Consider the following 14,889-nt stretch of genomic DNA (forward strand, 5'->3'; position numbering starts at 1 on the left):
CGAGGACGGAATGAAAGAGATATTGTTTAAAAACCAATAATTAAGATCCAGTCTTCAGTTCCTTCTTCCTCGTCATATTTTTTTCTCGGTAAGCCTGAAGATTTTATTTTTCTCTAGCATGTTCCCCTGTCTCCAAAGAGCTTGTGTGTGATATGATATTCGGGAAAGCCACAACTCTCTTTTCGTTGTTCTTCTGTTCTCTCTTATTAGTTGAGCAATGTCTGTTATATTTTCGCCTTTTCCTTCTTTTCTCAGTCCCGGATTCCCGCCTCTCCCCACTGTCAGAGCATCTATCAATGTGGTGTCGATCACAGCGGCGGCGGCTTTCTCTTTCATCTTCCTCCCCCTGCCACAGCGAGGGAGGGAGAGTGGGAGGCGTCAAGGAGGTAGGGGAGAGACTGGCAGAGGAAAAGGAGTGGGTGGGTGCGGGCCAAGAAAATAGATACTTAGATGATGAAGTTAAGCCATTCCGGCAATGTTTCTTGTCAATTTCACGCGGGCAAAGCGGGCCTCTCGGTGGGTTATAAGCAGCGCCCGGTCCTTCCTCCTCTCGCCAAGTTGCCTGATCCTTCCCTCCAGGCGCACACGCACACACACACACTCACACACCCCAAAACCAAGACTCGTCCTACAGGATCTGGGAAAAGAAAAAGAAAAAAAAAGCCCTCAATCACCACCTCCTTCTCGCCGGCTCCCCCCTACCCCCCCGCATCTCCTCCAGCGGGCAGCCAAGGAGAGCTGGAGGCGGGGGAGGGGAGAGGGAGGAGAAGCGACGCAAGTGGGTAGCTTTTCAGCGCCGGCGAGGCGCGGGAGGAGGAGAAGCGGTGGGGAGGCGCAGCCGCTCACCTGCGGGGCAGGGCACAGAGGAGGGACCCGGGCTGCGCGCTCTTGGGCCGAGGAACCCGGACGCGCCCGGAGCCTCGCACACCGCCAAGCTCGGGGCGTCCCCTCCCCTCGGCTGGGCGAACCCAAGGGGAGCAGCTCTTTGCTTTGACAGAGCTGGCCGGCGGAGGCGTGCAGAGCCGCGAGCGGGCGAGCCAGGCTGAGAAACTCGAGCCGGGAACAAAGAGGGGTCGGGCTGTGTGTTTGTGTCGGCTTGAGCTCCGGGCAGAAGCTTTTGGGCCCGAGGCCCCTGCTGTGACTCCCCGAGACTCCGCTGTGCCTTCCACTGCGGAGTCCCGGTGCTCGCCGGCAAAAACTTTATTCTTGGCAAACTTCTCTTTCTCTTCCCGTCGTCTACGGCCCCCATCTTCTTCTCCTCCTCCTCCTCTAGCAGATTAAATGAACCTCGAGAAGGAAACCCGAAGCAAAAGGGAAGAAAATAAGAAGCTCTAAAACGGACATCTCCAGCGTGGGTGGCTCTTTTTCTTTTTTTTCCCCACCCTTCAGGAAGTGGACATTTCGTTATCTTCTGATCCTTGCACCTTCTTTGCTGGGACAAACGGCCTTTTGGCCCAGATCCCCTCTCTTTTCTCGGAAAACAAACTACTAAGTCGGCATCCGGGGTAACTACAGTGGAGAGGTTTCCGCGGAGACGCGCCGCCGGACCCTCCTCTGCACTTTGGGGAGTCGCGCTCCCTCAAGAACCGGCGTCCTCCGCGAGCAAATCCCGGCGACGCGGGGGGCGTGGGGTGGCCACCCGGGCAGCCTAGCCTAGCGCGCGCCTCGCAGACGCCCCCGGAGGCGCCAGCTACCGCGGCCCTCGCCGCCCAGTGCCCTTCGGCCTCGGGGGCGGGCGCCGGCGTCGGTCTCCGAGAAGCGGGAAAGCGCGGCGGCCGCCGGGATTCGGGCGCCGCGGCAGCTGCTCCGGCTGCCGGCCGGCTGCCCCGCGCTCGCCCGCCCCGCTTCCGCCCGCGGTCTTCCCGCACGAACCCTTCCAACTCTCCTCTCCTCCCCCACCCTTGAGTTACCCCCTAGTCTTTCCTGCTGTCGCCGCGGGTGCTCCCACGGCGGAGCGGAGATTACAGAGCCGTCGGGATGCCTCAACTCTCCGGGGGAGGTGGCGGCGGCGGGGGGGACCCGGAACTCTGCGCCACAGACGAGATGATCCCCTTCAAGGACGAGGGCGATCCTCAGAAGGAGAAGATCTTCGCCGAGATTAGCCACCCCGAAGAGGAAGGCGATTTAGCTGACATCAAATCCTCCTTGGTGAACGAGTCTGAAATCATCCCGGCCAGCAACGGACACGAGGTGAGCGGGCCAGTGCCCCAGTTCCGAGAGGCGTGGCGGGTCCCTGGGAAACGCAGAGAGGGAGGAAGGGAGCGAAGGCGACCGGCAGCCCGGCTGAGGGTCTCGAGTCGATCCCTCGTTTGTTCTGGGGTGTGTGCGTGGCTGGGCCCCCAGTCCACATTCCGTGTGTGTGTGTGTGTGTGTGTGTGTGTGTGTGAACTTCAAGTGGATCAGTTTAGGGGGTTCGGTGGCTGAACGGTTGGTTCGCGGGCAGGAAAACGTGCCCTTAACCCACAACGTTTTGCCTTCGCTCTTTTTGTTGGGGCTGAGAGGTGCCATGCTTTAAAGCGAGTAGGGCTGAACAACGCTACTGAGAAATTCTTCCGTGGGACGGAAAACAAAGTGCACCCGCTATCTCTTGGTAGACGTCTCTGCAAAAGTGCGTTAAACCACCAAAGGCTTAGGTGGGGACGAGCAGAGCAGGAGGCGGGAGGAAGGGGAGGCGGGCGTGGGCCGGGGCAGGCGGGGCCGTCCCAACCACAGCCGAGCCTGTCCGCGGGAGCCGACCGGCCGAGGGTCGCGCGCCCGGGCTGCGGGGGCGGTGCGGGGCTCAGTCTCTGCGGCGGCTGGTGCCCCAGCGCCTGGGTCTGCAGCCTGGAGCTTGGGAGCTCCGAGCCGAGCCACGCCAAGGGTACACCCTGGCTGTACCGCCTCCGACTCTAGTTTTCTCCAACCTCCATCACTTGGAAACAAACCCACAACTTTTATTTGGAGTTTGGGCCCAGATGAGGCCTTAAACCTACGCGGAAGAAAGGCGACTCCGAGCGGAGAAGCCGCGGAAGCCGGGCACTAGTCCGGATGGGTCGAAGGCGCTTTCTCGGTCCTCTGGCCCGCTGCGGGCGATCGCGCCGGTAACCTGAGTAGAGTAAATAGAGACACGTGGGTGCTGGCGAAAGAAAGCGCGGAGTCAGGCCGCGCGGGAGGGCTGTTTGAAGCCGCGTCCAGAGCTGGTGGGGGGGGGTGGGCGGATGGACCCAGATACCGGACACTCCACTGGTCATCCTTGTTCCACAACTGGGAAACTCTCTGGAGAAAATCGGTAGAAAAGTCCTGACACCAGAATGATTTAACCAACGTTTTTTCCCTCCAAAGAAACTTGGAGGGTATACCTTTTTTTTCCCTTAAATGGCATCTTTCTACCCCCAAAAAGAAAGTGTGTGGTTTTGAGGGCGGGGACATTTTGGGTTTTAAACTGCGCGTTTAAGAACACCTCAGAGCTGCCTTCTCTATCCCAATGGCAGAGGTGAGTACGCATTTCGAAAAGCTGGGGGCCTGCGTTCAGAGAACAGAAGGGTCGTTCTTTATCCGTTGAATCCAGTTTGAGCGGGGTGGGGGCGGGGATAGGGTGCACCTAACCCCGCGTAAAAGATTTGTGACTATTGTGTGTATTGGGAAAAGGAGGTCAGTGTGAGGACGCACGTCCAGAGAACCAAATGACATCCCAAACACAGGCTTTTTGCCAAACTCTCCTATTTGTAGAGCAGCCTCTCTTTCTACCCATTTTGCTAGTCCTGCCTTAGTCCATACATAATTTTGCCACCCACTTCATATTCTCCACACTTTTCTGGTCCGGGTGAAGGACACTGAGTTGGAATCCGAGCACTCGGGTGTTAAAGCGTTACCCTTTGCTAAGTGTTTAGTGGGCATGAGGAGGCCTGAGGGTGAAGGAGTTATACCACTGATTTGCACGTGGTTGAGTCTGTCTGGGTGGATGGTGATTACCAAAACTGATATCAACGGGGCTACCTTTTAGATGTCTGTAACCTGAGTCTCTAATTTTCCTCCCTGTAACCACAGAACCGTTCTACTTTTGTAAGCCTGCACTCAGCCAGCCATGGTAGGTTATAAGCTCGAGTGGAGCTTCTGCTGGAACTACGCTCAGGGTAGTTGCCTTAAGACCTCATCTGAGTGGTTGGCTTATGTTTAAATGTCATTTTCAGTTACAAAATGATATTTTAGCCTTCTTTTAGTGAGATCTGATTGAAGTGAACAGTGATTGAAGAGGCTATCAAAACCATCAACCCCATTAACTCCTATACTCCTATCATGTTAGGCATTCAAGTAGCCTTGATATGGTTTAATAAACAGCAGTCAGAACACCATGTGGATCTTTCCCAAATTTAACTATACTTTTATTGCTTTTGTTACTGTATATATGTTTTTGGTCTTGGGTGGCTAATAATCACTCAAAACTACATGTTGACAAAAAAAAGATTTTGCAATACTAAACACCAGCATATGTTTCTCAGAGTAATAAAACAAAGTTGCCCCTAAACCTCTTCCTTTGAATTACCAGCGCACACACATTTATATCATTATTGTCACAAACTCTAAGGTGATTTTTTTTTCTTTTGGGTGTGGGGATTCATGATATTAGGTGGCCAGACAAGCACAAACCTCTCAGGAGCCCTACCACGACAAGGCCAGAGAACACCCTGATGACGGTAAGATAACCGATTCTAATTCTGACTTTAGCATATAAGGTGTGCAGTTTGTATAAGTAGGTGTGTTTTGTTACTTTTGAGTTCAAGAAACTGGGACTAGGTCAGACTATGCCCTCTATTTTAGTAAAATGGTAAAGAAAACGCAAGAAACTTATGGCTTCTTCTAATGTATATTATTACATAATTTAAGAACTGTTTTTGTATGAGTTAGGGACCTTTGGATTTCAGGTGGGTTCCAAATTCTTTGGGGAAGAGGGGATGTCTATAATGAATTTTTCTCTTCCTCATCTTAAGTTTCAATTAGCCTAGGTCGTTAGTATTTTTAATATATTATTAAGAAGAATGACAGTATTTATCAACTTATTTTCCAACCAGCTGTGAGTGGATTTTCACTTGGAAAATTGCTGGGTTTTGTTTCTTATTGTAGTGAAACGGCAGGCAGTGAATGAGCAGAGCAGAATCTAGCCAGTAAAAATATAAAATTTATAATTAGGAATGTGCATATCAGAGATGATACACTTTCTCCCTTTTTCTGAATCTTGCTAAAAACTTTAAAATTTACATACATATGTATTTAGACTTAAGGAGATTTCCTTGTGACTTTGAAAGAATCAGGTAACCTTAGGGTTTCCTTGTCAGCCTGTCTGTTCTCTATTAATTACTTAACCATTGGCCTAACTAAAATGAAGTGTTTTTACATACAATATGTTAACCAGAAAAAGGGAAGATAATTATATATTAAGCTTCTTCCTCAGCTACAAAATAGTTGCACAGATTAATCAGAAAAAGTATACATATTGAACAAAAATTTCTTTGACAAAGTGATCTAAGTGTAGCACATAAAATTAAGCCTCCCAGAGTTAATCCTTTATAAATTTGGATAGTTGCCTATATACTAAATAACAACTCTCTCCCTCAGTAGAATCTAGAATTTTTCTAGAAACCTGCAAGCACAAGTAGGTAGAATTTTTGAGTTTCTCTAAAAGGCAAAATATATAACTTCAAGTACGTAAATATCTCTGTGTATGTGTAGCTAGATGGCCTAATATATTTATATTATAGTTTTAGATTTGTGTGTGTTCTGTATTTTTTAGTCCAGTTTGTTAGTATTAGAACAAATTGCGTTCAATAGATAACACTTATTTTTGTGAAAACATCAGTTAGTAGTGGAAGAACTGTTTGAACCACGTTTTTAAAACATCTGGTTTACTGCTAAGCTATTTAAGAGAATAAATACTGTTGATCTAAAATAGAGCATAATAATCCAGTTACAGTATTTTGTAAACAAATCTTTTATGTAAGGTCTGATTTATCTGAGAACCATTAGATTTTCAGATGAAAAATATAGCGATATAAAAGGGAAGTCAGTGCATCATTGATTGTTCTTTGGATCCTCCCAGGAAAGCATCCAGATGGAGGCCTCTACAACAAGGGACCCTCTTACTCGAGTTATTCCGGGTACATAATGATGCCAAATATGAATAACGACCCATACATGTCAAATGGATCTCTTTCTCCACCTATCCCGAGAACAGTAAGTAACATGCTGATGTTGCAAATTATGTTCAGAAGTGCAAATTGATTTGTATTTTGGCAGAATGTTTATTTTTCCAAACTCATTGGAAATGCTTTCACTATATATAACCATTCATTGCTAAATAAGAGCTGTTACGAGGAAGGGACACCTTAAAATAGTGCCACCTTTGATGTCTTGCCTTTGGAATTTTAGTTTTTGGCTTATTGGTTAAAATAAATATGTAACAGATCATGAGTTATAAAATCAAGTGAAGTTACGTCAACAAATCCATGATTTTATAAGTTGTGCTTTCTATGCTGATGAGGGAAAAAATTGATTTACTTTTAAAGCTATATAAGGACTGTATAGCTTTTAAATTAGTTTGTCTAAAAGGCAAAACACAAGCTATCTAGAATCAAGACGACTTTAGCTATTTGAAGCTGAACATTTGTTGTGTTACTTTGGCTTTTAAAACAGTGTCTTATTTTATTGAATCAGCTACTGTTTCTTTAGGATCAGTTTGGTGGGGGAGGATGAGCTATTTTTACTCTACTGTCAATTGTTGAGAAAGCATCACTCAAAGATAATCCTAATGAAAGTTGTTCCTTTTTTTTTAATCTTGTGGTTTAGTTAGCTTTTAAAATTCTAAAAATGCAGTGGTATTATAAGTGTATTATGCAAATGCATAATATTATAAAGAATTTCATGTTTGTTATTTGACATTTTTCTTAGGAAGTAGAAACCTCATTTATGTAGTGAGAAAACACCTAAATGGTAACTTGTGTAATAGGTAGATGTAAAATGTGCTGGTGATGGAGTTCTCTCTTAGAATTATCCCACGCAGTGGTGATGGATTTTTTTACTGACCCATCAATATATTTACCTTCTCTCCAGCCCCACTCTCCCTTTACCACCTAACCCCCAATGAAAAACACATGTGTATGGGTCTGGGGGATTAGGGTTTCAGTCTCACTGACAGCCCTGGAGGTCACATCTAGGATTGTAAAATGGAACCTATAGTGTTTGACTTATTTGTTCAGTGTTTCTACCAACTGAAAAAGAATCAGTCAAAAACATCTGGGAAGAGTAATGTTGTTAACACCTTAGTGAACAAAATCTGGAAGTGGGGAGATTCACCAAAGTAGCCGAGAATATTGGCTCAAAATCAACAGTTATCAACAAGAGTATTTGTGGTTATCATGATTATACATAGTCCTCAATTGTTGAAATGATACTTATATCAAATATGATCACTTTGTGTGAGCACTGTGATTTAGATGTTATTGTAATTATTTTCCAATAAATTTCAAAAGGGTATTTGATCTCTCAGGGAATAAGATTTTTCTAATTTTTGTATAGTAGTTGAAATGGAGATCTTGGGTTTCTAATCTTGAGGGAGATCTTCTGATGGTTGCTATAGGAAATAGGTATTTCATATTTTAAGGCTTTTCAAGTATTTAATGATAGAGACCTCTGTGTAATGAGAAGGAATCTCCTACCTAAAAAGTGAATTAATAAAAGCAAAAATAGTTTAATATTTAGAGACCCCTCAAATAATTATTGAGCCTTAATTATTGTAGGAGACTTTAAATTTTTGAACAAAACATGCAAACATATAGATAACTCTTTTATATTTGGGGAGGCTTTTTGTTATTTTTTGGAGGGGGGTGAAGAAGGGAACGAGAATATGTTTTAGATAAGGAATAATTGAAGATTCCTGTTAAGTCATTTTCAGAATAACAAACAATCTTTCCAAATCAAAGTGCAATGTTGGTGACAATAGAAAATAGCCCCCAAAACAGTCTTACATTTTTCAGCTGTGCTTATCCAGCATTTGTGGAATTGATTCCTTAAAAAGAAAAGCTACTTACCCTTTCAAAATGATAATTTTTAAAAGTCAGTGTAATGAAAATTTATTGGTATTTACAAATAATCCCTAAGAATATTGAAAATTAAGCTGATCTTCCTCTTTATGCCAGCATTCTGCCTTGCGTTTCCACAGTCTTGTCTCCCAATCTACCAGTATACTAGTCATTTTGAAATTTTGATAGTAAATATCTTCTGATGGAAGGTATTTATTGTTAGTTTATGTATGAAAATTTTGAGGTCAGTGAAATCAAACAGTCATTCATTGTTTAGGAAAGATTTGTGGCCAGAATAAATGTTGGTCTGGGTAGAGTGTAGGAAAGGGGTGTGGTCAGGAAACAGTTACCTTACCCTGTTATCTGCTGCTTTACTTTATCCTGTTACATGTTAGGATGTATTTATTTTAGGCAAGTTTTCTTGAGATATTCTGCAGTTTGCACAATTCCAGAAGCTTTTCAGCTGTAACCACAAGACTCTGTCAATTTTTTTTTTTTTTTAGGTCCAACCGAAGTGAGTTACAATCTTTGGTTTTTAATACCTAACAGCTGTTTTTAATGTGTCTGAGATCAAAAACACTAACCGGAAGACAGCCTCTCTTCTTCACCCCTAACCACACTTCTGCCTTCTTGCTCTTTAACTCTATCCTTAGCAAGGCTGAGTGTTTGTGTCACTGACATCCACAGTGATAGATTCTCATCTAGGGTGTGAGGAGCATGGCAACCATTTGTGTTTGGGCTTAGGATGGGAGCATCCCGTTGGCCTCCTGTTACTTGAATTTGCATTACAAGCAATTGCTTGTTTACTGCATCTGCTTCCCAAAAGTGTTAGGACTGGAAAAATACCCGGGGTTGGGGAGGGACCTGACCACTCCTTCCCTAAATAGTCTTGTTTGTATGTAACTGCAGATAATCCAGAGGATACCAGCTATGACCAACTGGTCTGCAGAGAAATGTTTCCCCTGGAGTCTAATATTTAAAAGCGCATATGTTTTTGCTTATTTTTTAGAAGAACGCTAATGTAGATATGCGTGAACAGATTTTACCTATGACCAGTATACAGTATTACCTGTTCAGGAGAACCACTTTCACCTACTCAGCTTTTTTCCTTCTCAAGGGGAATTTTAATTGGCAAATTACATCCTTCTAGAACTGGAATCCTTAGGGGTATGAATGTCCATAGTGTCTATACCAGAAATCGTATGAATGAGTCTCTCACAGAACTTTGAATAAGAATTCTTAGTTCAGATAAATTGGGCCCAGAAGAAAGCACCTAAGATCGTGACATGTGTGGTGTCAGCGTGAGTTCTTAGGGCACAGTAAACCTCGGCTTGAGTTGGTCTTCTTCACAGAGAGAAGAGGTACAAGCCTGTTAAATATTTTAGAGCCAAGACCCTGAAGAGTTTATTAAAAGCATACTCCCAAACCTTTCTTTCTCTGAACTTTATTTATGAAAATCCCTGTAGACCAATGGTAAAGTATTAAAAAAAAAAACACCCTTCTTTACATCCCTAGTTTGACTCTGGCAGTTGTGTGCCTGAACACCTTGTGAATGGTGAGCTTGGCTAGCTTTAAGTAGTGAAAGTTCCCACTGGCTTAATGCACTGTGGTTATTCATCTTAGGTGTCAATCTTCCATTTGTCCTGCATGCAACCCAAATGTTTAACACCTCAGAAAAGAAACATCTCATTTCTCTTCAGATGCTTGGGGAGGGAAAAGCAACACAGTGCAGGAAGCTGCAGCTCAGTGACGCCAAACCACAATAACACCTGGTCAGCGTAGCGCTGTGAACTTCATTGTTTTTAGTTTTTTTGTGATCTTTCTAAGAGTGAATTTTTAGGTGGGAAAAGAAAGATATAGGTGTTCTCATTTCAGCTATCTTTTAAAATGTTTGTTTATTTTTTAAAGTAGAAATTGCATGAGTTTTTAAAATTATTTTATATAACTTAGTTCTGTTGCAACTTTTACCTTAGGGGAATCAACACTTTGGTTTCTGATAAACAGAATTATACCTATTATAACTTTGTCTTACCTACCCTCCATATTTGTATTTGCTTGTAAACAGCTAAAATCTGATTTTGTCATTGTTCACGTCTGGAATTAAGGAACTAAGTTGGACTTGTCTAATCAGTAAGCTTCTGAATACCACTGTACATGACATTGTTGCATACCTTTGAAAATAATAACAAATAATAATCAAGGATAGATGGAGACTAAAGTTTATATCTCATGCAAGATTTTTAAGGTAGACTATCTTTTCACTTTATTGCTAGAAGCTACTGAATTTGACTTACCTATAAATTATTTTCACTTTTCCATTTTAAGTTGTATACTTTTTGAAGCTAAACATATTGAATTTTCCCGTTCAAGTGGAGAACAAGTTTTAGAAAGTGTGTTATTCTAATTCAAATGTAGATGTAGATGTCATGAGAATGTGTGGAAAAATTCCTCAGAGCCCCCAAAGTTTCCTGTTTGATATATTCTAAATTGCATTGCTACAATTTGGGTCAGGATAATAGTCAGAATAGTTGGGAGCTCTTGTTGTTCCCCCATCAAATACCTTATGGCCAGTTTGCTTACTTACGTGTCCCAAGGAGCCATGTTACGTGCAACCTTTTCAGAGCTAATATTGTATTTACATGCCTGGTCCTTACTTAGATAGTGTTTTTAAAATGACCCTAGTAGTTTCTTATTCATTCATAAAGACATGAGAACAACCCAAAAGATATTTTAAAAAAAGACTACATGCTAAAAAAGACAATTAAGCCAATTGGCAAAAATCTTGCTTTTGAAGTATTCTTTTCATCCCCATACAGGTCTTAGATTTGCTGTCATCCACCTCATTATTTTGATCCAGTCTTTCCTGTGGTCCAAGACTCTTATGTGATTTAACAGAGCAGAGATTGGATCTCACAAATGGGACCCTCTAGACTTGAATTTGTAGACTTGCAAGTACTTGCTATGGTATCAATTTTGTAGCAATTGAGGTTTTTTTTATTTTTTTAATGTTGTTTGTTATGCAGAACCATTTTGGGTTTATGTGATTGAATTTTTTTTGAGCAATGAAATCACTTCATTTTTGACTCCTTTTGTTCCTCATTTATGTATTGGAATTTTACAAAGCTGATTTCCTTTTGATTTTGATAAAAGAATTGGAATTTAAAGAGAAAACATGGCAGCACTCTCTGTGGCAAACAGAAAAACATGTACGTTTTAGTCCCAGGTAAAAGTAGAGGTCAGCATTACATAGGTGCTGCTCTCCTAGGACTAAAAGCCTCTTTCTCTCTCTCTCTCTCTGTATCTCTCTCTTTCTGTTTCTCTCTCTCTTTTTTTTTTTAACGGAATGTTCATTTAAAACTTGTCATCTTTAAAGCTGTTGCTTAAGTGATTGTGCTGAGCTGAGCCCGTCTGCAGGAAGCGAATGCTGTAGTAATCAAGAGACTCAGTACTGCTTCGTGCTAGTAGTCCTTACTTATGTAGAAAAGGCAGCCATTGGACTTTATTCAAATAATTTAAAATATATACTTTAGGTTCATGATTACTTTATAAATATTATGATCTTGTGAACTTCCCATCTAGGAACTGTAGACTCTGCTATGAACTCTTTTAGGGATATACGTGATCCAATCTCTAAGATTTAAGAGGTGAAAGCCTTCAAATGTCCTAGAGAACAACAAAGACTGGGGGTGGGGTGGGGGTAGGAAGAGTTGGGAGTTAAACTGTACCACAGTGAAGTGTGGGGAGTTGAGCAGAGGACTGGACAGGGAGCAGCTAACTCAGAATTTCCGATAATCTAGCTGGCACTATTTGCAGACTGAGGCTGTGTAGAGGATTATAAAGCCTCTGTAAAAGAGTGCATTTATATATAATACCCACTCTAGCTAAACCTGTAAACCTGATGAAATTATCCACTTGTTATCTGTAGATCACTTACAAAGCACACTGAGCGATGGTACTCACATGCCTTCAGTCCGTCCGTATGGGAATATTGAAAGGGCAGTGCAGAGCAAGCAAGAGTTTTGCTGCCAACCCTATTTTTCCATGTGTAGGAGAAATGGGACTAGCAGAGAGGTTGCATCACAGAGTGTCTAGAAATATGTTTTATGTTTGCAGCTAACTGGGGACAGGTAAAATCTTTAAAAAGTTGGATTTGTTGGCCATTGTGTCTACCTGTGCTCACAGATAATCCTGTGTGGAACTTGATGACAGTTTTGCAGATAAAATTTTGATGTTCATCATAGTAAATTATTGTCATTGTTATGTTCACTTGTAAAAAGTTGCCTATTACTTGAGGCAGGTGGGTCACCTGAGGTCAGGAGTTCAAGACCATTCTGACCGACAGGGTGATACCTTGTCTCTACTAAAACATACAAAAATTAACCGGGCATGGTGGTGGGTGCCTGTAATCCCAGCTACTCAGAAAGCTAAGTCAGGAGAATCGCTTGAACTGGGAGGTGAAGGTTGCAGTGAGCTGAGATCGCGGCACTGCACTCCAGCCTGGACAAAAGAGCAAGACTCTGTCTCCAAAAAAAAAAAAAAAAGAAAGAAAGAAAAAAAATATATATATATATCTGTACAGATATATGTGTGTGTGTATATATATATGTGTATATATATATATATATTTATATATAGAGAGAGGGAATGAAGAGGTAGATAGAGGGTAGGCTCTCTAAAAAGAAGAGTGGTTTTAGGGTAGATTTAATTCTCTTTTATTGTTGTCAGCTTCTGAATGAAACAGTCACCAAAGCGAAGTTTTAAAATTTGACATACTAAGATACATTTCTTTTATTTGTACAAGTTTATGGAGTGCAAGGGTAATTTTATTATATACATAGATTGCGTAGTGGTGAAGTCAGGGCTTTTAGAGAGTCCATCATCCAAATAATGTACATTGTATCCATTAAGAAATTTCTCATCATCCAGCCCCCTCCTAGTCCCTCACCCTTCCCAGTCTCTACTCTCTTATTATTCGACACTCTATGTCCACATTATTTAGCTCACACTTATATTCAGTAATGTGATTATTTTTTACTAAGATACTTCTATAAATCTTTATTTGTTTTAATCCTGGAAAACCTTACAATAAAACTTATAAAAAATATTGGTGATATTTAATCATCTAGTGATCAGTTACCATCATAAAGTAACTGGGGGACTATCATCAGCAGTCCCCCAGTTTACACTCAGGGACAACTGATGAATTACGATAGTTACAATCAGCCTAGCGTAGAGTAGACATCTCAGTAAATTCACCGAGTTAACAAAGAATGTGGAAGAAATTTTGCATGTGTGTTTTCTGGATATTTCCAAATGATCTGTCTTTATGAAACCAAATGCTATGTGGAAAGTAAAACTTGAAAGTCTTTGCTAAGTAATCCTTAAATTTTATTACTTTATTTTTTCTCTTATTTTTTGTATTTTTTGTGAATAAAATGGCATTAGACCAGTGTTTTTAATGAGGAAGTCAAAACCACTCCTTAACAGAATGTTGAGTTTCCAGGTAACTCCTGAAAACAGCCAGCCAGGGGAGTGCAGTATTGGAATAAATAAAGAATGGACTAGACCCTCATATGAGGATTTATCTTTAGAAGTGCTTATCTCTTACTTAGATCCTAGAAACCTAATTGAAGAAACAGAGATGATAGAAATGCTTTTTTCAGGATTCTTGAGATGGAAACACAATACTAATAAAAAGAAAACCATCTTCAAGTACATTTTAGAATCATGTGGTTAATGCTTTTCAATTCATTTTTATTCTCTTGGAGATATAAAGGACTTTTTTTTTTCAGTAACACAAGGTATTTTCAGGTATTAAAATGTTCTATCCTTTTCAAATAGACATGGCAGTCTCAGTGCTGACTTTTCCAGGCCATTGCGTGTTGTTAATTGATTCTATCCTTTTGCAATGTGGTGAGCAAAATTTTTGAGCCTTAATTAGGGAGAGAGAGGTAGACAGTGCCCTGTGAAGGCTAAACATAGAGGAGAGAAGGACTAGGCTAGATGTTAAAAGACCTGAGATCTAGTGTCAGGTCTCCATCATCTTCTTCTGAAAACTTTGGGAAAGTAAAATGGTGTATTAATATCTGGCTTGCCTAGCTGATCTGGTTAACAAGAAGTTCAGATGGCACAAAGCCTACAAAAGCAGTTTTCTAGCTATGGCTACAGAGCAGGAGTCTAACATGGTGTAAGTCAGTGACTTGGGCCCCACCTGGTGGGATTTCTGCAGCCATAAGAAGTGCTTGACTCTACCTGGGAAACTCCAGAGAAAGGGAAGAAACTTTCAGTTCCTAGTGTGCCATCATGCTGACTCAGGATTTGGATACGGGCTGAAGGCCTTATGCAAACCTTTAGAAAGTGTTTGCATAAATAAAAATTTGGGGAAATGTCGTTGTATTTTTACAGATCTGATTTTCTTCTCTTGGGCTCCCTTTCCTTGTGGTTGTTAGGAGGGCAGCAGATTTTCCTCCTTAGCACCATAATCCACTATTAAAGGGAATGAGATGTATGAGGGAAGAGATTTATAAATTTCAGGTTTGTTAGCTGAAAGTCTCATATCCTTCTAATATTTGATATGAAGTTGCCAGATAACTCTTAACTACTTGAATGGGGGTAAGAATATCTTTTTGGTTAGGAGATTTTTTTTTCTCCTTAATCCTATAGGAGCTAGGTCTTTTCTCCCCACTGCAAAAATTATAGAAAAAGGATATCCAGAAGCCATGTGAAGGACAACGGGCGAGTTATTTTCTTTGCCCTTTGAATTTCCTTCTGGCTTAAATTTTTCTAGCTTTCTTGTGACCGAAAAGGATCAGGTCCAAAGGGATGTGTTGGCTGGACA

General features: G+C 41.9%; 1 protein-coding gene across 6 annotated transcripts in view; it reads left to right on the forward strand.

The window, feature by feature from the left end:
• The first annotated feature begins 792 nt into the window (after nucleotides 1-792).
• The window catches only part of LEF1 (lymphoid enhancer binding factor 1), a 124,374-nt gene continuing 110,277 nt past the window's right edge, over nucleotides 793-14,889 (forward strand). For 2 of the 6 annotated variants that reach the window (XM_032254824.1, XM_032254823.1), the window contains exons 1-3: nucleotides 793-2,190; nucleotides 4,607-4,673; nucleotides 6,074-6,207. In XM_032254824.1, coding sequence (XP_032110715.1) covers nucleotides 1,978-2,190; nucleotides 4,607-4,673; nucleotides 6,074-6,207 — 414 coding nt within the window. In that variant the 5' untranslated portion in view covers nucleotides 793-1,977. Of the gene's footprint in view, nucleotides 2,191-2,320; nucleotides 3,473-4,606; nucleotides 4,674-6,073; nucleotides 6,208-14,889 lie in introns of those variants that run through there. The other 4 variants (XM_032254822.1, XM_032254821.1, XM_032254825.1 and 1 more) reach the window with 4 other exon arrangements.

The sequence above is a fragment of the Sapajus apella genome, unplaced genomic scaffold (assembly GCF_009761245.1).
Source record: "Sapajus apella isolate SASKATOON/1434 unplaced genomic scaffold, GSC_monkey_1.0 scaffold87, whole genome shotgun sequence".
In the NCBI taxonomy this organism is placed as follows: domain Eukaryota; kingdom Metazoa; phylum Chordata; class Mammalia; order Primates; family Cebidae; genus Sapajus; species Sapajus apella.